The 24,763-nt window shown below is 37.7% G+C and overlaps 2 protein-coding genes and 1 long non-coding RNA gene across 4 annotated transcripts; 1 reads left to right on the plus strand and 2 right to left on the minus strand.

Moving 5' to 3' along the window:
• Positions 1-2,083: 2,083 nt before the first annotated feature.
• LOC103378868 (serine/threonine-protein phosphatase PP1-beta catalytic subunit) lies at positions 2,084-15,589 on the minus strand. Its single transcript, XM_017037909.2, has 8 exons — positions 15,457-15,589; positions 11,482-11,613; positions 5,014-5,244; positions 4,813-4,917; positions 4,635-4,706; positions 4,374-4,525; positions 3,473-3,607; positions 2,084-3,380 (listed from the first exon to the last, which is right to left on the minus strand). Exons 1-8 carry the CDS (start codon positions 15,506-15,508, stop codon positions 3,276-3,278), a joined length of 984 nt encoding a protein of 327 aa, XP_016893398.1. The 5' UTR covers positions 15,509-15,589; the 3' UTR covers positions 2,084-3,275.
• A 2,208-nt stretch (positions 15,590-17,797) lies between these two features.
• On the minus strand, positions 17,798-19,216 carry LOC107989423 (uncharacterized). 2 transcript variants are annotated; one of them, XR_003050186.1, is made up of 4 exons: positions 19,079-19,216; positions 18,600-18,667; positions 18,457-18,496; positions 17,798-18,343 (listed from the first exon to the last, which is right to left on the minus strand). It is a non-coding gene; the product is annotated as an uncharacterized LOC107989423 (long non-coding RNA). The 2 variants fall into 2 exon arrangements; XR_003050185.1 differs by having other exon boundaries at positions 17,798-18,496.
• On the plus strand, positions 19,126-23,006 carry ypel5 (yippee-like 5). Its single transcript, XM_008310214.3, has 3 exons — positions 19,126-19,277; positions 20,716-20,894; positions 20,986-23,006. The coding sequence occupies exons 2-3, from the start codon at positions 20,754-20,756 to the stop codon at positions 21,208-21,210; spliced, it is 366 nt and encodes a 121-aa protein (XP_008308436.1). The 5' UTR covers positions 19,126-19,277; positions 20,716-20,753; the 3' UTR covers positions 21,211-23,006.
• The last annotated feature ends 1,757 nt before the right edge of the window (positions 23,007-24,763 follow it).

The following is a 24,763-nucleotide window of genomic DNA, read 5'->3' on the forward strand; positions in this document are numbered from 1 at the left end:
TTTTTTCCAAAACGCTGTTATTTAATTAGAAAGGTGCAGAGAAGATAAAATTCTGGAATTTTTTTTTAATGAGAAACATGCAGAAAAACTAAAATTTTGAAAAAAAAAATTCAAAAAGTTTCATGAAAAATTTTCAACCAGTGACCACGTGACACACAAAAAGATTTTTCTAATTTTTTTTTTTTCAAAATGCTCTTATTTAACGAGAAACATGCAGAAAAACAAAAATTTTGAAAAAACAATTTCATAAATTTTTCACCCTATGACCACGTGACACAGGAAATTTGGTTTTAACCAAAAAATTAAAAAAAAAATTATAAATTTTTTTTATAACATGACACACCAAATTAAGAATTTACCAAAAAATTGAAAAAATATTTTTTCTAAAAATTTGTTTTTTCAAAATGCTGCAACATGCAGAAAAACTAAAATTTTGAAAAAAACAATTTCAAAAAGTTGAAAACTTTTCACCCTGTGACCACATGACACACGAAATTTGGATTCACCATCTGACCACATGACACCAGAAATTAGGATTTTACCGAAAAATTGACAAAAAAAAAGTTTTTCTAAAAAAATTCTTAAAATGCTAATTTGATTAGAAACATGCAGAGAAGATAACTTTTTTTTAAATTTTATTTTTATCAAAAATTTAAAAATAAATCCAAAATATTTTCTTTAAAGCCCCCAATTTGATGAGAAATATTCAGGAAAAGATAACATTTTGAAAAATATTTTTAAAAAGGTTTTTGTCAAATTTTATTAGAATTTGACCAAAAAAAAATTACATGAAAAGTTCAGATTATGACAAAGAAATTCTTAAAAGAAATTTCTAAAAATGTTCTCTAAATCCCTAATTTGAGGAGAAACATGCAGGTAAAGATAAAATTTTGAAACATTTTACAAAACATTTTGTCAAAATTTATTAGAATTTGACTAAAATTGACACGAAAAGTTCAGATTTTGACAAAAGATTTAAGTAAAAAAAAGTCTAAAAATTTCTCTAAAGGCCCTAATTTGAATTCTTTTTTCAAAATTTTTCATGAAAATGTTACACAATTTGACCACATAATGCAAAATTTAGATTTTACGGAAAAAATACAAAAAAAGTTTCAAAATGCTCTTATTTGATGAGAAACCTGTAGAAAAGATACAATTTTGAATTTCTTTTTTTTCCAAAAATGTTCATCTAACGTTTTCACCACCATGACACGCAAAATTTTGATTTTGCCAAAGAATTCTTTTTTTAAAAAAAAAATCTGAAAATATTTGCTGAGAAACATGTAGAAAAAAATATATCTTGAAAAAAAACTTTTCATCATAATTTTCTCACCAAGATGACATGCAAAAATGAGGATTTAGCCAAAAAAATCTAAAAAAAAGGATTTTTCTAAAACATTTCTCAAAATGGTCTAATTTGATGAGAAACCTACACAAAAGATACAATTTTCAATTTTTTCTTTCAAAGAATCTTCAGCATTTTTCATTATCATTCAACATCATAGGGTAGTGGTGGCTTAATGGTTAAGGAAGCGGACTTAGGGCCAAAAGGATTCAGGTTCTGGTGTACCGAGTTAGTCTTTTTCAGAAAATTACAATTTTTGATCAAATGAATTTTTTTCCCCAACAATTTCAAAAAATTAATTGTATCTTGTCATATTTAAAAACCAAACACCATGGTATGATTTTTCGAAAAAACAAAAACAACTTAAAATGCCAAAGGGCTGTAAAATATTTTTTCTTGATAAAGTTTTGCTAAATTTAAATCTAGTGATGTCAAAAACTGACCAAAACAACATTCCATTCCATTTCTTTTTTAATCCAAAAAATGTAATACTCTAAAATGTTCTCCTTAATTAATATTTTGTGTTAAAAAATTCCAAAAATCTTTTTACAATGTTGTGATGTCAACAATTAACCCAAAACAAAATATTATTCTATGACCTTTTTGTAAAATATATGTATGTGTGTATATATATATATATATACACACACACACACACATAGGTGTAGGTTAACAGAATTTTCTGTAATGATGTCTGTGGCGAACATTAAGAAACAAAACACTGTAACAGACATCATGTCAATTTAGTTTCCATCCATTTAATTTCATTTATAGACTTTCAAACAAGTGTGTACAAATTGAAAAACCGGTTTTAGTAACATCTCATTGTTTTCTTACTGTTGTTATAAGTCAATAAGTTAAAGGAATTAAAAATAAACAATGTCATACAATGAAGTTAGAACATCACAGAATGCGTAAAGAAAAAAAAAGTTCTTATTTAAAAATAATCAAGTGCATCTCATCATCAGAAAGTAAAGCTGAAGTCCAAGCCAGATCAAACACTGGTCAGAAGAACAGAAAGACCTCTAACATCATCATTGTACTGGCATCATCATACTGAAGGTGACACTGTCTGCAGAAGTAAAATTTATAGCATGACAGTATTTGTTAGCTTACAGTTGCAATGCGTTATTTGCACACCAGGTGGCGTCACTATCACACACAAAAAACGTGCTGGCAACCACTTCCAACTCCATCAGTTTTCATATTCTGTGCCTGAACAGTGGAATGATGAGAAAAAGAGAATCTGGTGTTCACTAAAAACCCAGGCAATAAAAGGAACGAGTACCAGCTGGAATTTAGAAGCAGCAGGTTTTAGTGTGGGAGTAGAGTCGAGGCACAGGGAGACACAAAAGAGAGGAGGAACTGATGCCCACAGGGCCAAGTGTTCACTGCCAGCAGCTTCTGATTCAGCCTCCATTTCTCATTCAAGCAGGTCTCTGCACATTCTTTGCTGCTCATCAGTCGGACTTTTTTTTCATTACACTTTCAATATGAAACATGGTTGGGGGGTCAAATGATCACAAACTGTAATTAGTTTGAACAACACTAAAGTAATGTATAGATTTAACATGATCAAAAAGGAGTTTCTCTTCAACTGCTCAAGACACTGCATGACACAGAACCCCAGAAAACATCAGATGGCTTTGGAAGGAACCACCAAAGAGATTATTTGTTGATAATATTAAATATACCAGCCAGTAAGGCAACAAATAAAAATAAAAAGGAGATCGGTCACAGCAAATGTACACATACACGTTAAGAAAAGACAGTGAGTGGTGAGAAAGAGAAGGAAGATTGGGCTGTTAGCATAAAGCCCCATATCTTTGCTATACAGGGGGAGTTACATGGTTTTGCCATGATGGCAAACCAAAGATGCACAGAGGAGAGAGGAGGAAGAGGAGGAAGAGAAAGGGCCTAGGCTGCCTGTTCACCTCTTTTTAGGGGCCTGGGTGGTGCGAGGTGGAGTGACAGGTCGACCAGAATTCACACCACCGTACTGGTACTTGGCCTTCTTCTCCGAGGGCTTCAGGATCTTTGAGACAGAGGAACAGATGGTCTACGTGTGAGTGTTTGTTAGAAGATTTTAGCCTAAATTTACCCTCAGAGTCATAATATTTACACTACCTGGAAAGAGCACATGAGAGATTCATCCACACTCATCATGCCGCCTGCGTTGTCAAACTCCCCGCAGTAGTTTGGCGCAGAGAAAAGTGTGACCAGTTGGCGTTTGGCAAAGAACTCGTAACCATCCTCCACAACCTGTTAGAGAACACGTATCATAAACCAACACCTACAGGCAGTCGATACTGAAAATAATAGGTCTTCAGTATGAGCTGCAGAGTCCTTCTTAGCTATCAGGATTAAATCTATGAAACCACCTACGACTAGATCAATAAGAAACGGCAGACAGAGAGACAAAACAACTGCTGCTCTTGTTTTTGTCTTTAAAGTGTCAAAAATCCTTGTCTTAGTGACACACATTGCATTTTTTTAAGTCAATGAACCAAAGTCTGCTGTCACAGATGGCATATGTGGCAAATAAAACAGGTTAGAGTCTAATCACTGTACCTTTTTTCTCTGTAGAAAACTACAATTTTTTTCCATACAGTTTGATGATCTTAAGCCACTCCCAACACCAGCAGCTGTGAACTCCAAGTGACCCTTGTGATTGTAATTGTCCTCATATGCCTTTCATTAAATGTCCATTTTCTAAATGGGATTCTTTAATTAGGTTAATGTTTTGTGGGGGGGGGGGTATTTGGGGAGAGACAAAACCTGACAGATCTGGGTAAAAAATCACTCAAATTTTTGAATTGAGAATTGTTTATTTTTGAAGGTAAAACCCTAATAATGGACACAGCTCCACACTTCATGACAAAACGCTGCTGTAGACGTGTGCTCCAGTTATTATAATCAGAGTATTTTTTTAAACTCCTTGATTTTGTCACCGACATTTTTGTACTATGTATTCACTCACACTCACTCAGTCCCACCCCCCTCCACTGCCCACCCCTCCCATTTTTACCTGGTGAGCTCTGCAGATCAGATCCAGGTCGTGGCGGTTGAGGAACTTACTGACCACATCTGCACCAAAAGTGAAGGAGACTCCGCGGTCGTTCTCTCCCCAGCCTTGTACGTCTTTATCTGGATCTGACCACAACAAGTCACACAGCAGGCCTGGGGCCAGGGAGGGAGAAAGGGAGACAGGTCAAGAAGGAGAAAAGAGAAGGACACACTCTGAAAAGAAGGGCAGATAGCTCCTGGAGGGCGAGGGAAAAATAACCACCTGTGTCAGGAACATCTGTCGGCCTCATGATCCTTCGAATCTGCTCCATTGACTGCAAATCGGGGGACAGTCCTGAAACAGGAATATACGGGGTTAATACATATGTCGCATTAAGTAGATTCAAGCAAGGCAGTGTTTTGTGGCGTCAGGTCAAATTCTGCAGATGTTGCTCTCTCACCTCCATGGCAGCAGAAGATCTTCTCATCAATGATAGCAGCAATAGGGAGGCAGTTAAAGCAGTCAGTGAAGGTCTTCCACAACTTGATGTTGAACCTGCGCTTACCTGTCAAAGCAATCAAACACATGGTGTCATCAACCGATATTGATGACACCGCTGTGACATTTGTGTGTGAACAAGATGACTTTTTCTTCTACCCACACTCATCGTAGAACCCGTAGATGCGGTTGATGGAAGCACACTCATGGTTGCCTCTGAGCAGGAAAAAGTTCTCTGGGTATTTGATTTTGTAGGCCAGTAGGAGGCAGATGGTTTCCAGGGACTGTTTCCCTCTGTCCACGTAGTCACCCAGGAAAAGGTAGTTCGCCTCTGGAGGGAAGCCACCGTATTCGAAGAGCCTCAGCAGGTCTGTGTACTGACCATGGATATCACCTGAGGAGAGTTCACGAAACTGTGTGTTTACAACAAGCGGAAATAAAAATCAAACAGCCGAGGAATCAAGGTGAAGATCAACACAGACTATAGATGCTAGTACTTTGTTGTGCCGACCAGAGTTGAAAAAAAAAAAACACCACCAAGGGATCTCTGGAATACACGGATTTTTTTGTATTGCTTTGGTGCTATAAACTATGAATTCCTCTGATGCAGCTCACTCCCTTTCGTATATTGATTTGGCAGACGCTAAACCAGAAGCTGGTTGGTGGTTTAGCTGTTGGCAAGCTAACTTTCTGATCCTCTAAGGCAGATGTATAACAGAAGCTTTTAAGGACACGACAAGCTGGGTATTAAAATATCGTAAAGGGTCTCGCTTGTCAAGTAAACTTCACTTGAGCTTGATTTTTTTTTAAGTTGAGCCTATGCTTATGTGAAATTAGTGTCTCATAGTGACCCTTATAAAGGATTGGGAGTGATTTTCACTCCCAGTCCTTTATAAGGGTATATAACTCTAAGACGGGAAAAGTTTTTAAATGTTCCTCTTTGAACAACATAATTACCCTCCAAATATGCATACGTACCCACTTCTCTGTCCACATCTACAAGTTGGTGAAAATCAACTGTACATGATTGTGGCTATGTACTATTGTGAAAGCAACAGTGAAATGACACTGCATAAACTGCCATCACAGCAGCCATTAGATAAATGCCATGTCCTGTGGGATTTCTGCTCACTACAGTGGAGAATAAACTCTTTTAAGCCTATCACAAGAAGGATGCACAGTCACATACTGATGCTGACTTTACTTTACTTTTAACTGCTTCCCCAGGACTCCGAGTCGGTGTGTTCGCTCTTGTCTTTGACATCCATCAGAGGATGATAAGCTAGAGGCAGTGTCACCAAAGCACAGCATCTCTGTGTGGGGGTGGCGGGGGGGGGTATCTATTCATCACCTCCCCAAGACCTGCTTCCTTTTATATCTTGCACCAATGTAACAGCTGCTCCACTTTGAGCGAAGCGCTCCAGACACATACGAAGGTAGTGAACTTCATCAGACTGGCTAAGACAATAATAACAGACTTTATTGCGATAAAAACAGAAATCAAATTTATGTGCCACACGGCTTTTTATGGAAATGCTTCATTACAAGACGGCAAACAAATTTAAAATGAAATGGATCTTACTAGATTGTGCAGCTGTCTGGCTGTGAGATTAAAATAGCCACACACAAAAAATGCACGTTTATGATGGAATTATGTGAGCGGTCCATATTTATTTTCTTCTCCTGGTGCTTGTCAGTAATCAAGGCACCAAAACAAAAAGCACAACACAAGCCACAATTGGCACCAAAACCTGAAGGCAACACAGGCCGTGGTATATTTTTGCCCATGTTGAAGGACAGAATGTAAATGTACAATCTTTTTTGGGAAAATTAATGTTTATATGAATGCTCTGTAGTCTTGAGTTTCACTATCAATCATTTAGACATCTGTGGAAACAGAGCCTTAACTTGACATGTACATTCCCCATATATGACTCAGTGTTTCAAAAAGCATTTGAGGTAGGACTAACCTATCTATGAAGTGTAAAGAGATTATCAATTGATCCAAGTTAGGTGTTATAGGAACAGCTTAACCTAAGAGTGCATTAGTAAAAAAAAGAAAATGACACTATGGTGTTCTACAGTCCTGCATGGTGGACAAAATGAACACAAAAAGCACCAGAAAACAATATAACATAATGATAATAACAATAAATATGTCCCTTATTCAACCCACAATAGAGAAATTCACAGTGTGAGTCTCTGCAACCCACACAGGCTGCAAAAGTTTCACTGACTAAATCGGGCTAAAAGACAAAGACTAAATCCAAATGGCTGTCTAATGATAGCTATTAATGCCTCTGTGCCTGCTAGAAGTTGACAGCAGACACCAAATTCTGATGCTGTAAATTTTGTGTAAACAAATTAACACCAAAGTCTAAAAAAAATGCAGATTTCTGGTTGAGTTTTACAGACTCAAACAATGGATTTTTTCCACATATCAATGCCAATCACTATCAGGGCCTTTGGCACGTGCCACACGTACCACCTAAAATAGATTTAGCTTGAAATTTGCAAAATAACATCTCAAATTCAGAGAACTTGTCCAAAAAGAAAAAAAAGGTGAAAAGAACAGAATTTAGGGAATTGCATAATTTAATCCTTTTTTCAAATGATATGGACCCATTTATAAGAACATATATAATTTCAGTTTTACATCCAACCAAATCGGCACTTCTGGTGTGGAGTTCTTATCAAATAAAACATACAGTACTGAAGGAGAACAGGGAACGTAACATTTGTCCCATACTTCTTGGCCATATCCTCTAAGATAGATGGCCATTAAGAAACCAACAATCAATCACTTGTTCACTTATGCTGCAATCTGTTTTAAAAAAGTAAAAAGAATGTAACAGTGAAGCCAAGTTTGAATAAAAGGGGAAGAAACAGACACATGGCAACAAAGACTGTAATCTTTGCATGGCAGCATCAAGGGCGTGAACTTTGTAAAGGCACGGCTAACTTCAGTTTAGAAGCATCACTGGAGTCAATTTGGGATAAACTACATACGAAGAATGTTCTTTCATGTAGGGCATACCCAGACATGTCTGAACTTTATTTATTTTCCTTGCATCAGTTACAGTGCTCTGAGCTTCATATTAGATCAGCTACCATCGGCTTCAACTGGGAAATATTGCCTGAACGAGTGTAATCAAAGTTATTGCAGTGTTTATGTGTTCGCCAGCTCTGCCCAACTTTTATATTTGGTAGCTGTACGATGACAGTGAATTATTTACTCAGTGCGGCATCTGCAATGTCAAAAGAGGCCAAAAATATCAGCACAAGGATTTTGGGGTTTAGAATGTAAAGTTAAAGAGAGAGACCCTAAATCATAGGTCAGCCTTTTAAAGAGAAAATTCTGTCTTCTTTGTTATACGTTTTCTTTGCAAAAAATGTTAATAAAAATTATATTGATGTTTCACGACATATCACATTATATGGAATTATTACAGGGCAATGCTTTCAAAGAATAGAAATAGAAAATAGAAAGTACTTGTCATTGTGACACAGCACACAACGAAATTTGACCTCTGCTTTTTACCCAACACCAGCTGTGGAGCAGTGTGTGGGGACGGTGCCATGCTCAGAGCACCTCAGTGGTAACTGGCAGCTGGTGGACTCGAACCTGAATCCTTTCGGACCCAAGTCTAATTCTTGATCCACCAAGCCACCACAGCCCCATCTGCTCATTGGTATAGCCATGCACAAGGACAGGCGTGGGCAAACTGTTTGACCTACGGGCTAAAATGGGTCCTAAAACTTGACAGGGTGGTCGGGTCAGGAACAGATAGATGGAGCATCAGATAAACTAAGATGAATGACATGTAAAGGTCATGCATAAAGGCTAAACTGTGTGAATTGCAGGGAAAATGCAGACTAATGACAATAAATACAAATGGAAAATGATAATATAAATTAATAAAATGATTTGCAGCTTATTATCGTACTGATATGCAGTAAGATAAACAATTTTGAACTGAAATTACTTTTTTTTTTTTAACTGAAATTTTAAACAAAAAATAACTATTTCCTCTTTACACATGGCACTAAAATAATTAAACAATGAAGTATTATTAAACAAATAAGGTTTAGGCCACACTACCAGGTGTAGTTTGTATCTAAATGTAGGTCTTTTTTATGTTATGTAATTTATATAAAAGCTTTGCTCACTGAACGGTATATGTGATTACATAGTCCATTTTTAAAATCTCCATATATTCTTTTTTCTATTCTATTTTGATATTTATTTTATTCAAAGGGTATTTGCAAAGATTTTAAATACACATGTGAGGTTAAAGGACTTTTTAATTATTATATCAATGTACTAAAATACTGACAAACACTGAAAAAGTGACAAACAAAGCCAAACAAACACTGCAAAAAACAGCAAAGGCACAGCAGCTAAGTCCGTGGTCTCTCTTTAGCTAAATCCACAGGCAACATACTGAGGTAAATACATTCCAAATTGAGCAGATACTACTATTTAGTTTTCATCTGCTCAGTTTATTGCACTGTAAACTGTCCAGATGAACATTACAACCCCAGTCATATTGACATAATATTATCACAAAAGGATTGACAACACTGTGTTCAAAGGTACTGTTGAAACAAGTCCCAGTTTGGAGAGAACCGTGTCAGTGGTTTTAGCAGGTAATTTGTGAGAGTAAAAGTAGAAGCAGGTTCATGTGACTGGAGTTAATAATTAAAGTCCTTCAGTGTGAGGTCTGTGAGCTCTTAAAGCAGCATCAGAACAAAGAAAGTTAAAGGCAGACTGAGAAACCCCACACAGAGACAAAACGCCAGCTCAAACTGATGTATATTTTAGAGCACCGTCTCTTCGTCAAGGCCACCTTTCACACACCTGTTAATCTGTATCACTCTCACAAACACTGACGTTGACGAGCAATGACCAAAAAAAAAAAAATAGGGATGCATGGGTATGGAACCCAATACTTCATTCAGATATTCATATTCAAAAATATGTCTAAGTCCAGCAACTCGATACTCCATGACCGTTTTTCCATACATCCAGCTGTACATCAGTTTCCTACTGCAGTTAGGTGTCTCGAAGGTAGTTAAAAGTATAAAAAAAGAATAAAATATAAAAAGGGTCAACAATGTCAGTGCAGAGGTATTTTCACAATAAGGATGAAGACATTATCCTTAGGTACCCCATTCACCCCATTCCCCACAAAGCTGTGCCACCTGTGCACACAAATGAAAACACTCTAGGACAAACCCTAAATAATATTAGTAAGGATGTGAAGACTGTATCACAATTAAAGAAGGTGAATGTGTGTGGAACATTAAAACACGTTTGACCCTATACAGAAAAACAACAGTCTTTGTACAGCGATTTTGAAAGACTGGCACATGTACAGTGTAGTGACTGCATCGAACTTGTTTGCAGTTTCAGCTTTTGCACTGGGGAGACAGAGATGCATGTGGGTTGATGTGTAGGCGCAAGTTTAGAGATAAAGAGAGTGGGAAGCAGCAAACTCACAAATATGAGGCACTTCTTTTTTTTAGATTTAGGGCTACATTCTGTCGACAACACCAAATGGGGCTTTAATGTATGTATTTTATGGAGTTTTCTCTTTCTCTATCAAGACACAGGTGTAATAAACAACACAGGCCAAGGCAATGCTAGCCTGTGTGGTTACATAACTGAACACTGCGTCAAATAAATAGATTGCTGCTCTGGGCAATGCAAACCAGGTTGTGCTCAGGGCTGTGATGTAGGTTTCTGTTTTAGGTACACTAGAGAACTTAAGTTTTCTTTATGCTTTTTAAAGGTTATAGAGCATTTTTATTGCATTTGTTGCTGTGCAAAAATATGTCAAACTGTGAGTGGTTTTACATTAAAGTCATGCAGGCAGTGCATGTAACAGTTTTATTGTGTGAGATTTAAGTCAAAGTATTTTATATTTTCTTACCTCTGTTTATTTGCTGGATGTTGTAAATTTAGTAAACTGTGTGACATAAGTTAAAAGCAAATGTGTTCAAAGTTAACTACAAAGCAAACATACAAGCTCACAAAGAAGTGAAAATACTGTGTTCAATACAGTCCAATTTCTTCTTAAAGTCTTAAAAAATACACTATCACGGCAAACTTACTGAAGCATAAGAAATTGCTATTTCACCATAGCAACAAACTTAGGATAAAACCTTAATGGGAGAGGATAAATCTCCCTTTTAACAGTCACAAGGCCAAAAAGATGACAGAGAATTCCATTAAACTCAGCTCTGCGGAGGAAGAGATTATCTCTGAGGTGGAGAATGACAGTTTGTGTTTGCTTTTGGAGTCACAGCATATCCTTCTGCCTGGATAACTTTCAGATTCCAATTTAAAGAAGTGTTAAGAAACGTTGGTGAGAATACACAAGGTGTTTTGTTTGAGGGCTGCTGTTTGCACTCTGTCATTTCTGAACCTCACTGAACATTGGACTGCTTAATTCACTTTGAAACGAACTGTAAAGTAATGTTATGTAGCTCAAAAGAGACTGTGGATCTGCAGAAAATAAAATGGATAATGACTGAAAGCGATTTTGATTACTTTTGCATAGTAATGAAATGTGTTGATTTTATAATGGAATACAATTATATAAGTAAAGAAATAATATTTACTGACCACATATCTTCAAAGGAGCCTCCAGCTCCAGTAGGATGGGCTGGCTCAGGAAGATCTCCCTGGATTTGATGCAGAGACCTCGGACCTCCGCCTCTGTCATCTGGACTATCTTCCCTGGACGACATCCCCGTACTGGAGAGGAGAAAAGTTTCAATTATTATTATGCAAATGTATTCAGGCATCATTATAAGTCTACACTGTAGCACCTGCAGGACTGTCTAATTGAAGACATTGACTTGTTTTGACTATGATTGACAGATGTGTCAGCTACATTTTCAAGGGAGAATCCTTTAATTTAGGAAATGCTCAAATAATCATGATTAATCGAGATAACTCAACATTCACAAACAGAAAACAAACATACTTACATCTGATTTGATTAATACACATGGTTAATATTTATTACTCCAGAAAAATGTCAAGAAAATGTGCAATAACAATAATAATGTGTATAACTCAAAATGTGGCTTCATGGAGTCACATGCACTGGAAAACAACCTGGAAGTGGCCTACAAGACCGGAATTTATACCTGTCATCTGGTAAGAACTCATATAAGCCCAAGTTAAAAACAAGATGCTGTTTTTTAGCAATTGTGTCGTTTTTTTCTTTTTTAAAGTAGGTCATATAAATCTCAAATATGGTTTGTACCAAGCAGTACATCGAAGCTGGATTCTGATTTGAAAAGGTTAGGGTAAAAAAGGCTTTCTTGGTTCCATCTATTTCCATCAGTGGCATAACCCATTGTGTTCCAACTCAGTGTTTTAATGGATATGACATGATTTTCTGTGATCCGTTTCCAATTTAAGTAGCAAATGGAAGGTGGTATACCGACTAAAGGTTCTGCCACATCTGACAGCAGATTTAGGAGCTGTAGTGAATAGATTCAGGCAACAGTTACACGGAGTCAGAGTTTATGAGACCAGATAATGTTTGGGGGTTTAAACTTTGTGCCCCAGTTGTCTATTATTTGCCCTTGTTTTTTACTATGGGTAAACTAGTACAATACAGTGTCTAAAACAGTATCAGATAAACAAACACACCGGTTTCTGTTATGTCCTGCAAAATGCTGCTACACTCTGATATGACAATACATTTGACAATATTTCCAGCCATTTTGACAAAAATGTTTTAGGAATGTCACATAAAGTGAATAAAATCAATGCCTGAAGATGGCTCATCAAAGACTAATGCAGAAGGGAAGACAACAAATTCCACCTGAGGAACTGGAATTAATACACATCTCTGTATTACGCTCACTTGCGTGCCCAGAGAAAAAGCTTTGTTAGTGCCAGCGGAAAATTCTTCAAACCCTTAATCATCCTTGTCTGTTTTGTTTCTCTAAAAAACCCAAAATGGATTAACTGTTGATTGTGTCTTGTGTACATGTGTGCAGCAACATTAGTGAGGTAATTTAACCAAAGAGAAAATTCAATCTGAGGACAATGGACCTTTCAAAGTGGAAAGACAGTGTGTCAAAAAGGATCTTAAAATTATTTCATGGACTGTATCTGACCCACCAAGCCTTGAGTTTGACTCCCTGATTGTTCAATAACTATTAATATCTGAGTAGGACCACAAAATACAATTAAAAAAGCATGTTTATTACCTAAACATAAGTAGGATTTTTAGACTTCTGTTTCACACCACACATAACAAATAATAAATTTAACTTTTGGAAACAGTGGAACTATCGGTTTATGTGCTGCATAATGTGGTAAAGTTTAGCCACTGCAGAAATCCTTTCTGTACCAATGATTTCAAACAAAGTGAGGTAAGGAGGAAAAAAAATAGTCACTTGATTGATACATGATTAATGTTTATCTACAGGCAAAGTTTAAATCTATTAGAGCATAATACAAGACGTTAAGTGAAGGCTGAAGACAAATTTCATGCTGGTAGTTAATTAGTGGTGTTGTTTAAAGGCAGATGGCGGCGGTAATCCTGCATTATTGTCTCAATATTTAACTTCCAAGAAAAACAAAGCAGCTGTATTGTGACAGCTTCTTCCAGAACAGTTACCACTGATTCCTTGTTATTAATCAGAGCTCCGCTAAACCTGAATTAGTTAACTTCTGGGGACTATTTCCAAATAGGATCAACATGCAAAAATCTCAGTTAAAAATAACATTAAAAAGAGTATTTACCTTTTTTTTAATTTCAGTTAAAATCAAATGAATGTGATGCATGGTGTAGTACACTGGACTCCAAATTGTGTGCTTGCTCTCTAATATTTTCATTTTATAGCACTAGTGTTGCTTGTAGAAAAGAACGTCTGAAGCACTGTGAATTCTGGCACACTGTTTGCATCTCCAAACAGAGTCCCAGACAGTGGTGCAAAGTATGCCAAGGACAGCTGAATTTGCTGTCGAGAAAATGATCTGACTCAAAGGATACCTCTCAGGGTTCCTAAAATAACAGGTGAACAACCAAAGGGATTAGAGCAGGTCATTGAGTCGGCCAGGTTCAAAACCAGTCCTACACGCCTACACAAAAGCGATCTCAATCACAATGTTTAACAGTAAAAAATGTGACGATGATAAGAATTACACAAAAGATCAAGACAGTGTAACAACAATAATTACAATTATTTTCAGAACATTTTAAAATTAGCTGTAAACTTTCACACAGGAACAATAACCAGACTGGATAACCAGACAATAACCGGACTATTATCCATTAATTATTTACTGTTACCGACAAATTATTTATCTGTAACCTTCTAACTCAACTAAAATGCTTTAAAAAATCTGTCTACCATATTTTTTGGACCCATGAACACAGCAGCAGTGTTCTGCATCATACTGAACCAGAAACGTTCATGTTCAATGTAATTATAAGGGAGATTTGCCTACAGACTTTCTAAGAGCTTGAAAAGCAACATTGTCCAGCTATTTATCTCAACAAATGCAAATGGACTTTTTTCCCAAATATGAATAAGGTTTTTTCTTTTTTAATAGAAATCATTGTGCTGTTCTACTGGTTATTAGATGAAAAGGACATTTAATAAGACCTTAATTTCCCAAAGGGAACTCCCTCACAAGGAGGCAATGCAACCTATTTTCATTTTCCTACTAAGCTGGACTGAAGAAAGGGCAGATGACTGGAGTGCCGCTTTTTGGGGAATGTCTCATAATTACTTGTACTTGAGAATAACTCTGCTGAAGAACACTTTACTCATGGGCACAAAGAAATTGCAATTGGTACATCACTACCTGCGACCAACTTTGAGGACACAATCCAGAGTTTACATAATTGAATTAAAGTTAATCTCAAGTCCAACAAAAGTGCTCATTTTCAGATTTAAAAATGTATCATTTAGTGTCAAACATTATTATTAAAGACCGTATGTGGAGCTAATTCACTAGTGAAAAGTCTAACATTAATGAGGTCACCATTTTAAAATGAACAGTCCATCATAACACTGCAGATATGGAGCAAATGATCCGTGTCAAGGACAGGGGAACTGCTAAAAATAGACGTTGATAGGTTTAGAGAAAAAAAAAGAAATCTATCAGATGTGCCGAAGTAACTTACAACAATAAGAGATCAAATAAATTTATTGAAGAACAGGACTGGCGTCCCCGCCCCTCTTTCTCACAACACACAGAAATGTAGAAAATTAGCCACAATTGATGCAAAAAGGCACAGCAACAAGACTGTGTGGATTCCGAGCCAAAGCTAGGACAACGCCACAGTCATTTTCGTTATTGGGTTTCTAACCGCGTTTATTGTGACCGTCCGTACAAATGTAGGCGTTCACCGCTGTGTTTATAAACAGGGCAGCTAGCAGAGACGTGAAGCGGAGCCTAAAGCGGGGTTTCACCGCTGTGAGACAGAGACGTTAGCCGCCATAGCTCACTCTCCCCGGCTTCGCCCAAGAAAAGCACTTTACTCAATCAACAAAATATCAAGCCGCGAACACGATGAGACCAACCGCACACTGGGTGTAATGGTATAAACTCGGAGATATTCACCTTCCAGGAGCCGAGAGATGAGGCTATCCACGTTCAATTCACCCTCCGCCATCTTCAAACTGATGCTACAACACAGCGACAGCCCGGTCAGTTCCTGTTGCAGACACTGGAGTGCGCTATTGGGAAGAAAGTAGCAACTGTGGATAAATTAGCGAAGGCAGCAGAAACTATTTTATATTTGAAAAAACTGATACAAATCTGTTGATTACGTTTTATTAATGGGCGTAAGACGTGTAACATGTAAATTGTTCAACTGTTTTTTTAAAGATGTTCATACATTGTATTATCGTGTAGTTGTCCTAATCCAGTGGAAATTAGGCATCTTTACAGGTAGAATGTATGTACGTTGTACGATTTACTCAAGAGGTACATGAATAGTGAATTTTCTTTTAATTTATGATATTACATGAATACACATAATAGTTTGATTATATACGTGTCTGTACTCAAGGAGAAAAGTCCTGAATTTTATTTCCACAGCTCTGCATATCAATACAAAACCACAATTTGAAAAAGAACCTGCAATATGATAGTGAATATATATAAAATATATTCAATTTGCTTATATGTATATATATTTGAATGATAGTCAAAACTCTTTTTGCAGCACAGTTGGCTCACAAAAATACTGACTTTTTTTGTGCCTTTCCTGATTAACTTAACTGCTTTTCTAAATGTCAGATTTTAGCTTCAATTAAATGTTTGAAAAAGTGAATCGACTTGGGTTTGATCTTCATAAAATAATTTCAACCTAAAGCCATCATTAAATGGCAATGTCTTATTGCGGTTTGCTCTGAGGAAGAACAAAAAAGCAGGTGCCTGCCCAACCAACCGCAAGACCACCAACTGACAGGACAGCAGCCAGCCAAACCGGCACAGAGTCTGGGCAGAGAGGGGTGAGTGGCAGCGCCGTGCTGTGCTGTGCTGTGCTGTGGGTTGTTGGTGCAACAGTGGTTGTTGAAGGGCTGAGACTGTTCATCTTTGTGAAGACGTATGGATGCTCCTGAAACACAAAGTAACGAGGCCATAAATCCAGTGAAAATAGCTGCAGCTGTGAGACAAACCACAAATGTACCAACAACAGCAAGTCAGAAAGGGGCAAGAGTGACTGCTTTCGTACCTCACCGGGGCATTTGATAGTGGATGATATGAGAGTGAATTGTAAATTCGGTGTACGTCTTTTTTTTCGCCCACAGGTTCCAGCTGACGGTAAAATAAAGATAGAGTACTGCCTGTGTTTTCAGTTCATTTTACGAGCGACAAGCAGCCGGAGATAAAACCAAAACACTTCCTCTGTCCAAGTCAATCAGCCCACAGTTAGCTATCCTGCAGACTCACCATGTTGTTCCACAGAGCTACAGCCATTTCAGCATGTCCCCGTTCACTGAAGTGGAAACAGTCCTCGGTGAAGTAGGTGGTGTCAGGTCTGCCATGCTGGAGTGGAGATAATACAGGTATCAGGTATATTTTAATCTATGGAAGTTAAAACTAGATTTTGCCTCAACATTCCACTGAACCTTATTTGTAATACTGTTCCTACAAAAAGTGTCAGTGTAATTGAGAAAGGAAAAATAAATTTAAAAATAATTTCCCATGCAATGCCCCCTGCTATAGCTCCCTGGCCCCTGGTGGCCCCAGACCCCACATCTCAGAAACATCTAGTTAAGAATTATGATATATTATATAATATTAAATCTAGGGGAACTTATTAAAGGTTTTCCTTAAAGACCCGTAGCCCTTATACTTCTTTGAAAATGGTGATACAAGGAAGGACAAGTGGTGAGACATAGGAAAAAGGAAAAGTATAAGAGGAAGGGAGGGGAAAAACAAAGAGAAAAGGGAGACAATGAAGAGAATCTGGGTTGACTCATGTTGTTTACAAGCACTACAAAACAAGGCCTTTGATTGTTCTTGTTTCACTCAGACAGGGGCTGAAGTAGAAGAGAGGAAAAGTGACAGAATGTGCTCATTGACAGGAAACCACGTCCACTCTCATCTCACTCTCACACCATAAACCAATTAGGGCAGAGTGCCTCACAAGGCTTGATTATTCTGCTCCATTGCTCGGTCCTTTTTTGGACAGTGATATCATAAGACAGCTGTACACGGGGGCAGAGCTTCCTGTGTAGAGCTGTGACGGTGCAGCTCACCGGTCGTAGCAGTACCAACACAGGTCATTGCCTCCAATGAAGAGGGTCACCAGCGTCATTTTGGAAATCTACCGTTTATTTAAATTAAATGGATGAAAAGATTAAAACAAACCTTGCACTTTTTTCTTTACTACTTTACTTCAAAAATAGCTTAAGTAAGAAAGCCTCTTCAGCCCTGAAACACAAAGCAAAGCACATTTATACATAGCACCAGGGCCAGTTTTAAATAAACTCCATTTAAATAAAATATATACTGTAAGGTGAGATAAATGTTGAAGACCCCTGCTTTAAAGTGTTGCATCCGACATGCCTTTTTTGGTAATGTCATCTATGTAATAATAATTGCACTGTTTTTATGAAAGATTACAAAATCTTTCATAGCACACCGTGCCTGCAGGACAGGAAGAGATGCAGGTAAAAATAACTTCTTTTTTTTAACTGTATACTATTTTAACAGAAATTGTGATTGCAATGTGTTACACCAGCACCCTCACAGAGTCATTCTTAATGCTGTCAATTAGACGTCTGACCTGCTGGGAAACCCCTCTAAAAAAGAAACATAAACAAGTAAAACGATGGCACTTAAAAAAACAAAAACAAAAACAAACAAAACAAAAAAAATTGAAGTTTAAACTCACGGTGCTACAGCCCCTGATACGGCCATGTTGAAGCCCCTCTCTCTCTCCGTCGTCCCTTTTGAAGCTCCTTTGACGTCAGGATGAATTTCTTGAGGATGTCTGTACAACAGAAGGTTATCCGACATAAACATAGTTTAACAGTGACACCCGGCGGCGCTTGTGTGAATAACAGTGTCAGCAAACCTGGGAACACCAGAAGCTTTGTGACTTACTGGGCAGTGTGACAGACAGAGATTATCGTCCCATCCGATGCTAGTCAATGTAAAGTACACACGATTAAATAAATAAGGTGAGGCAAACACTGGGATATTTTTGTTCTGTTTGGACTTTATTTGCAACATTTGTTTCCCTTTACCTCCAGGAGACTCCTCTGTACTCTGTTCTAAGATCTGTCAGATTGTTGGCCTTAGCACCAAATCCAGCCTTGGAAAAAGAAGCAGATAAATCCGTCACTCTCATTCTTTTAATTAATATATACAAATATTAAATTCTGTAAAAAACAAAATCCAGATGCCATTGACAACAAACAGTATGATCACATCACCCAAAACCTCCAGTCCTTCATTGTCTCCCTATCTAACAGAGGGTGTTTGTGTTTTTGGACGTTTCTTGTCCATGGAGAGTGACTGCCTTTATCTCTCCAAGAATAAAGATCTTAACCAATTTGCCTGTCACTTTTGTAGGTCTTTTATATATATAAATTGTAATTATAATTGTAATTATATATAAAACAAAATGTCATTGGATTTTGACAGCAACAGCTTTCAGTCACAATATTGACAGCGTTTGTCAACGTTCTCCTTAATTATGAGCACATCACTTCTGCTCTGCTACCCTCTAGTGGAGCTCTGCGGTAGCAGCGTCCGTCATGACCGGATGTTGATAGTAGCTGGCAGCAGCAGCCGAGCTCAACCAGGAACAGCTGAAAAAGAACAACAAAGCCACGACGACAGGACTACACAAACAACAACGGAAACATTTTTGACATTGCCACTGGACGATTATTTCGTGTAACTAAGACAGATTTTGAACGGTAAGAAGTCGTTATTGGACGTTTTAGTATCTCTGTTAGTAAACATATTTCCGTAGCTCATTTATTTCAGTCCTATTCGCAGTTAGCTCGACGGCTACGTGAGCTTAGCTTCTTTCTGGTCGATAAGTCTGTGTAAAAACATGCTCATGTCGCCTGTTGTTTTTCTTGTCACCAGTGACCGTTGAAACATTAGATTAAGTCACAGGATCGCGTCTATATGTCAACATCTAATATGTTGGATATTGGTAGTTTCTCTAGCTTTTGTTGTTGAAACAATTCGAAACGCTGGCGTAATTCACTGAACACAAGCCAGTCAGGAACAGTACAGCTGCTGCAAAGATGCTTTGTGTCATCATGAAACTTCTGCTTTAGTGAATAGAGATTAGAGACTGATAACGCTAAACGGTAAATAAAATTTTGGTTTTACAAAATGTCCACGTTTAGAGATGAACAATAAGTAAGATGTAATCTATCTGGCCGGGCCAGACCCAACCAGTCTGTATTTTTCGTTACATCTCTGCCAAAGTCTCAGGCCAAGATTGCTGCAACAATGAATCACTCTTCTCTTTACTGGTCGTGAAATATTTTTTAAATGAGTGCTGTGTTTGCTTAAGGATACATTGACACACAACAGATTTTAAGCCCTCGACCTCTTCACAAATTTCCATTCAATTTCTGGGTTAATTAAATGTACAAAGATGCAACACCTGTTCACAGTTTGACTGCACACCTCAATATGCTCCAAAACAAATCTTTTACAGTAGGATACATGCACAGTGCCATTATTTAACTACACCTAAGTACTAGAGATGTCCGATATTAACTTTTTGCCGATATTGTCTAAACACTTAATTTCTCAATTATTTTCTGCCATGCTCCCTCACCCTCAGTGGACAGTAGTTGTTTCAACCATGGCCTCGATCTGTATGTGTGTAGTCATGTCAGCTCCAGGTTATCTGATCCACTTCCTAGATATTAAGTGATGGGGTGTGTTGCAGTTTCTCTGGCCGTCATGATGACTCATTATATGAAATCCTGCAGTGTGAGGAACAGGGTGGGAACTACATGGAATGCTGCAAAGTATTTACATGTATTACTTCTAAGGTGATTGACATTCTTCTGATATACAGTATATCCAACTGCAGAACATGTAGTTTGTTTCCCTCTCTTTTAGATGTTGATCTTAATGTAATTTTATTGAATCATATGTTTAAATAAATCACAGAAAAAAATTAACAAAAGTATTGTTTTGTCTACTTCAAAATGTTAGTTATGCAGAGTAAAAACTAGAGACAAAAAAATGGCAGTCTCTCTACAATGGAAAACACCACTATACGCTATATGTGGCCCAATTGACACTATAAGGATTCTAGAGAATTCCAGCATACTCTATATTTCAGAATATCAAAAATTCAATGTCAGTATCTTGTTTCCTCAGTCATCAGCCACGCCCCAGACCTTTGCTGAGATCTGACAATGGGACGCATCTTCTTGGACCACATTGGTGGAACTCGCCTCTTCTCATGTGCAAACTGTGACACCATCTTGACGAACCGGTCAGAGCTTATTTCAACCCGTTTCACAGGTGCCACGGGCAGAGCTTTTCTTTTCAATAAGGTAAGATGCAAGCTGCAATCAAGACTGATTGCCTGTTTCTGAAACTGTTTCATTACCTTCAGCTCCTCCGTAACTCTTCTCAACCCTACAGGTGGTGAACCTGCAGTACAGTGAAGTCCAGGACAGGGTGATGCTCACTGGCAGGCACATGGTGCGCGACGTCAGCTGCAAGAACTGCAACAGTAAGCTGGGCTGGATCTACGAGTTTGCCACCGAGGACAGTCAGCGCTACAAGGAGGGACGTGTCATCCTGGAGAGGGCGCTAGTGAGAGAGAGTGAGGGCTTTGAAGAGCACGTCCCCTCAGACAACTCCTGAGCCTGCAGAGTCTGACTAACTGATGTTGGGGAACTGCTCACGCCCGTGTATTCCCTTCCCTTTAACCCTGTGCTGCATATCGCCACCTGCAGACATAAATAGTCAGTGAATCTTTGGCTGACCAACAATCCCATCCTCCACCTTTCACACACGCACATCTCCTCCTTGTTGTTGGCCTATGATCTTAGACTTTTGCTGATTAGAAGATTGGCTTGCTGGATCTGTTCTTGCCTAGTTGGTCGTTTAACTAAAGAGACTCTCAGTTTACCTTGTCAGTTTACCTCCTCCCTCCTCCATCCTTGAACTGCTGGGCTTAACTGTAACCCTACTTGATAAAACGATCCTGCAAAGGTCATGCAGATTTTACACAGGGCATGTACCACACTTAAACAGTTAAATATATGCATGGTCAAACAAAAACAAAACATTCAGTGTTTGAAGAGAACTTGAGGCAACTGTGTTGAGTCAATCTGTCACTGAAATACAATTGAAAACGGAGATCATTTACATAGAAAGGGAGGTTTGCTACAAAATCTTCTTAGGTTTTTTGCTGTTGAGTTCAGTCTAGTTTGTCTCTGTGTCAGCCTTAGTCTAGTTGGAATGTTGTGATTTCAGTTAGCTTTCAGTTGCCTTCATAATGAATGTAACATTGACATAGGTCCCTGTATGGTTTACAGTCATTATCAAGTGTAATTTCAACATTTTTTTGCCATCAACATTGTGGGATTGAATCCATACTAATGGATTGATCCGTATTGAGAAAACACAGAATTAAAACGTAGTTTTGCTAAATTATACCATTACTACTTCTTACATCGTCTTCTGTGCTTTGGGATCTGTGGTTATTCGGTGGAATATCACCTCAGCAATGAATCAGGAGAAAATGCTCCAGTGCTGATGTGATGGAGGAAGGAAATATGTACTGGGCTGATAGGAGATAATTTCTGGCTGCATTACCGGTGGCCTACATATGGGGTTATGAAAGGAGGGGTCACTAAAGCATTTAAAAAAGTCATTGGGGGACCTGAAAGAGTTTCTTTAGAAATAATTTGAATTCAGCCACACAGCTGGGATTTAGCCAGATTAAAAAGTGTGGAGTATAAATAGACCTGGAATATGATTTTTTAGCTATTTTTTGCCCAATAGTTCAAGCTCAGGCTGCCTTCCCAAGGTGTATTTTTCACATTGGAATTACTGTGTTTAAATTTACTCAAAGAAAACCAGCCTTAATTAAAAAAGTAGATCTTTGAACTCATGCCTGGTCCTCTAACTTGGCCAGAGCCTTCATTTACCATTGGCTGTGATCTGAAATGATGTCACCTACTCACGTACAAAAGAATAGCAATTTTTACAACATTTGTTGTTGTACTCACAGGCCTGCACCATTACAGAGGACGGATTACTGTGGTACCAGAACTCTGCAGCATTCACATTTGACACTAACGTTTCTGCCTTTGCTACACCTTCACTGCAAGTGAAAAAATAAGATAAATTCAGTACGGAGAGAAAAATTAAACTACTCAGATCCACAATTTGGTGTCGTGCACAGTCAGCGACCATGACAAAACATAGTTATCATTTATTACTTAATTTTACTGTTTGAATTGTTTTGTTGCTTTATTATCATTATTGTTACTATTGTTATTTTTATTATTGTTGTTATTTTATTTAGTAGATAGGATTATCTTAGTGTGATCAAAGGATGTAAACTTGAAGAAAGTATTTTCCTGTATGGCTAAAGCAAGATTTTCTGTGTGGTTTCTAAATAAAGACACAGTGTTGCTGGGTGAAATTAATCTGTCATATCTGCTTAATTTTTAAAAACAGTGGAGTGTGACCCAGAAATAGGTCAACTTTACTGGTTGTTTTCTTATTTATTAATGTCTTTTAGTTTGAGAGTTATAGAGAAAACTTACTACTACTTATTTTGTAGATGCTGGTCAATGTTCAACAAATTTATTGATATATGAGCTAAACTAATACCAAGAGGTATAAGTGAAGGTTCACAAAGCAAATAAAATCAAACTAATCAAAAACGACTGAAAGTAAACTGACAAAGCTTTAACTCTACATAAAACTGCCATAATATAACTTAAGAAAGTTGCAAAATATAGCAAAACTTGCTGTTAGCTATTAAGATAGAAATAAGATTACCAGAAGAGATGTTTTTTATTTTTAAATACAATGCAAAATTGATTAACCTTTAGCTGAAATGTAAAGCTTAGGCAAAAGCTAAGTTAGCTAAATGTATATACCATTGATGTCTGCACATTAGCCAAGATAAGCTAAAGTTTGTCAAAATCTTTCGAAGTTTTTAAAAGCAGTTTAAACATAATTCAGGGAATTTAATGGGGAAAAGGTGTTTGTGATTAAAAAACAAAACAAACAAACAAACAAACAAAAAACCCCCAAAACAAGATAAATTCCTACCATGCTGGTTTCTACTGTAGGGCCTTCTGAGCTACGTGCTACTAGCACTATGCGCTAACAAGTATGTCAGATATTTGACAAATAAATTACTAAATTACATTTTTTTACAATAAATATGGCTCACAATATTTCGAAAAAGTTTTTCATAACACCATTTTTTTTTTATTTCAACTTTTTAGATATAAAACTCACATGTCAATTTCCCTCCTTTAGCTCCAACCATACTTCACTTCTTCTTTGGGCCTTAACAGCAGCTAGTTCCGTTTGAGTTACATTACTGCCACCTAGTAGTGGTTTTTGTTACAACTGAAAAAAAGAAGACCAGAAGTAGATGCAACGCTTTGTCCTGTAGGTGGTAGCAGAGCACTGCTCGATGCTGACAGCTACGCATGAAGACATGATGCTGATTCCCTTACCTTCCTCTGACGTTAGCCAGCCAGGCAGCTCTGTACAGACTCACTGCCGGCCAGAAATAGATGACGTTACTCAGTGGAACAGAGAAAAATGAATGAAGTGTCCTGAATTATTAAGATTCAAATCAGATAAAAAGGCAAATACAGTTTGGTCAAAGGTTGAAAGAGGGAAATATAGAACATGTGGGGAAAACAAATAAAAAACAAAACCAAAAACAGACACAACAGCATCCAGACTATACATCCTGTTCAACCCCACCTGTTCTGTAGTGAGAGTGAATCATTCACAATGCAGAGGTTTGAGAGGATTTTGGGTTTAAAAATAGGTGAGAGCGACTCACCTCTCATCCACCCACTAATATTGCAGCGCTGCTGTGGAGTTATTTATAGCTCTGATCCTCTTGGAAGGCTCTTCATCGGTGTGTGTGTGTGCATGTGTGAGACCATCAACAAGAAGTCTGTTCTTCACTCCTGGAGGCGCTGATCACGCTGCTCTAAACTTAGACCTTGCAAATATTAATTAGGTTAGTTGAGGAAAACAAACTGTCCTGATCTATTTCTGCCTGCACTGCTGAGGGCTTACTGCTTTCCCCGCTTTCTTTTTTCTTAAAGCTCTATTGAATCAAGTTGCTTCTTTATCACCATAACTGTTGCCTGTTAAATGCCAGACATGACTGAGGGCAAAAAGGAGGCTCCGTCGCCACAGAAGT

The sequence above is a fragment of the Cynoglossus semilaevis genome, chromosome 1 (assembly GCF_000523025.1).
Source record: "Cynoglossus semilaevis isolate Cse_v1.0 chromosome 1, Cse_v1.0, whole genome shotgun sequence".
NCBI classification, from domain to species: domain Eukaryota; kingdom Metazoa; phylum Chordata; class Actinopteri; order Pleuronectiformes; family Cynoglossidae; genus Cynoglossus; species Cynoglossus semilaevis.

What these genes read in the sequence shown, in the direction of transcription:
- ypel5 (XM_008310214.3), top strand. Translation starts at nt 20,754, where the DNA reads ATGGGACGCATCTTCTTGGACCACATTGGTGGAACTCGCCTCTTCTCA. An exon ending in GAGCTTTTCTTTTCAATAAG is followed by an intron (nt 20,895 to 20,985) that starts GTAAGATGCAAG and finishes TCAACCCTACAG; the next exon opens with GTGGTGAACCTGCAGTACAG.
- LOC103378868 (XM_017037909.2), bottom strand. Translation starts at nt 15,508, where the DNA reads ATGGCGGAGGGTGAATTGAACGTGGATAGCCTCATCTCTCGGCTCCTG. An exon ending in GACAGATGTTCCTGACACAG is followed by an intron (nt 4,526 to 4,634) that starts GTGGTTATTTTT and finishes CCCTGGCCCCAG; the next exon opens with GCCTGCTGTGTGACTTGTTG. An exon ending in CTCTCATGTGCTCTTTCCAG is followed by an intron (nt 3,381 to 3,472) that starts GTAGTGTAAATA and finishes TCTGTCTCAAAG; the next exon opens with ATCCTGAAGCCCTCGGAGAA.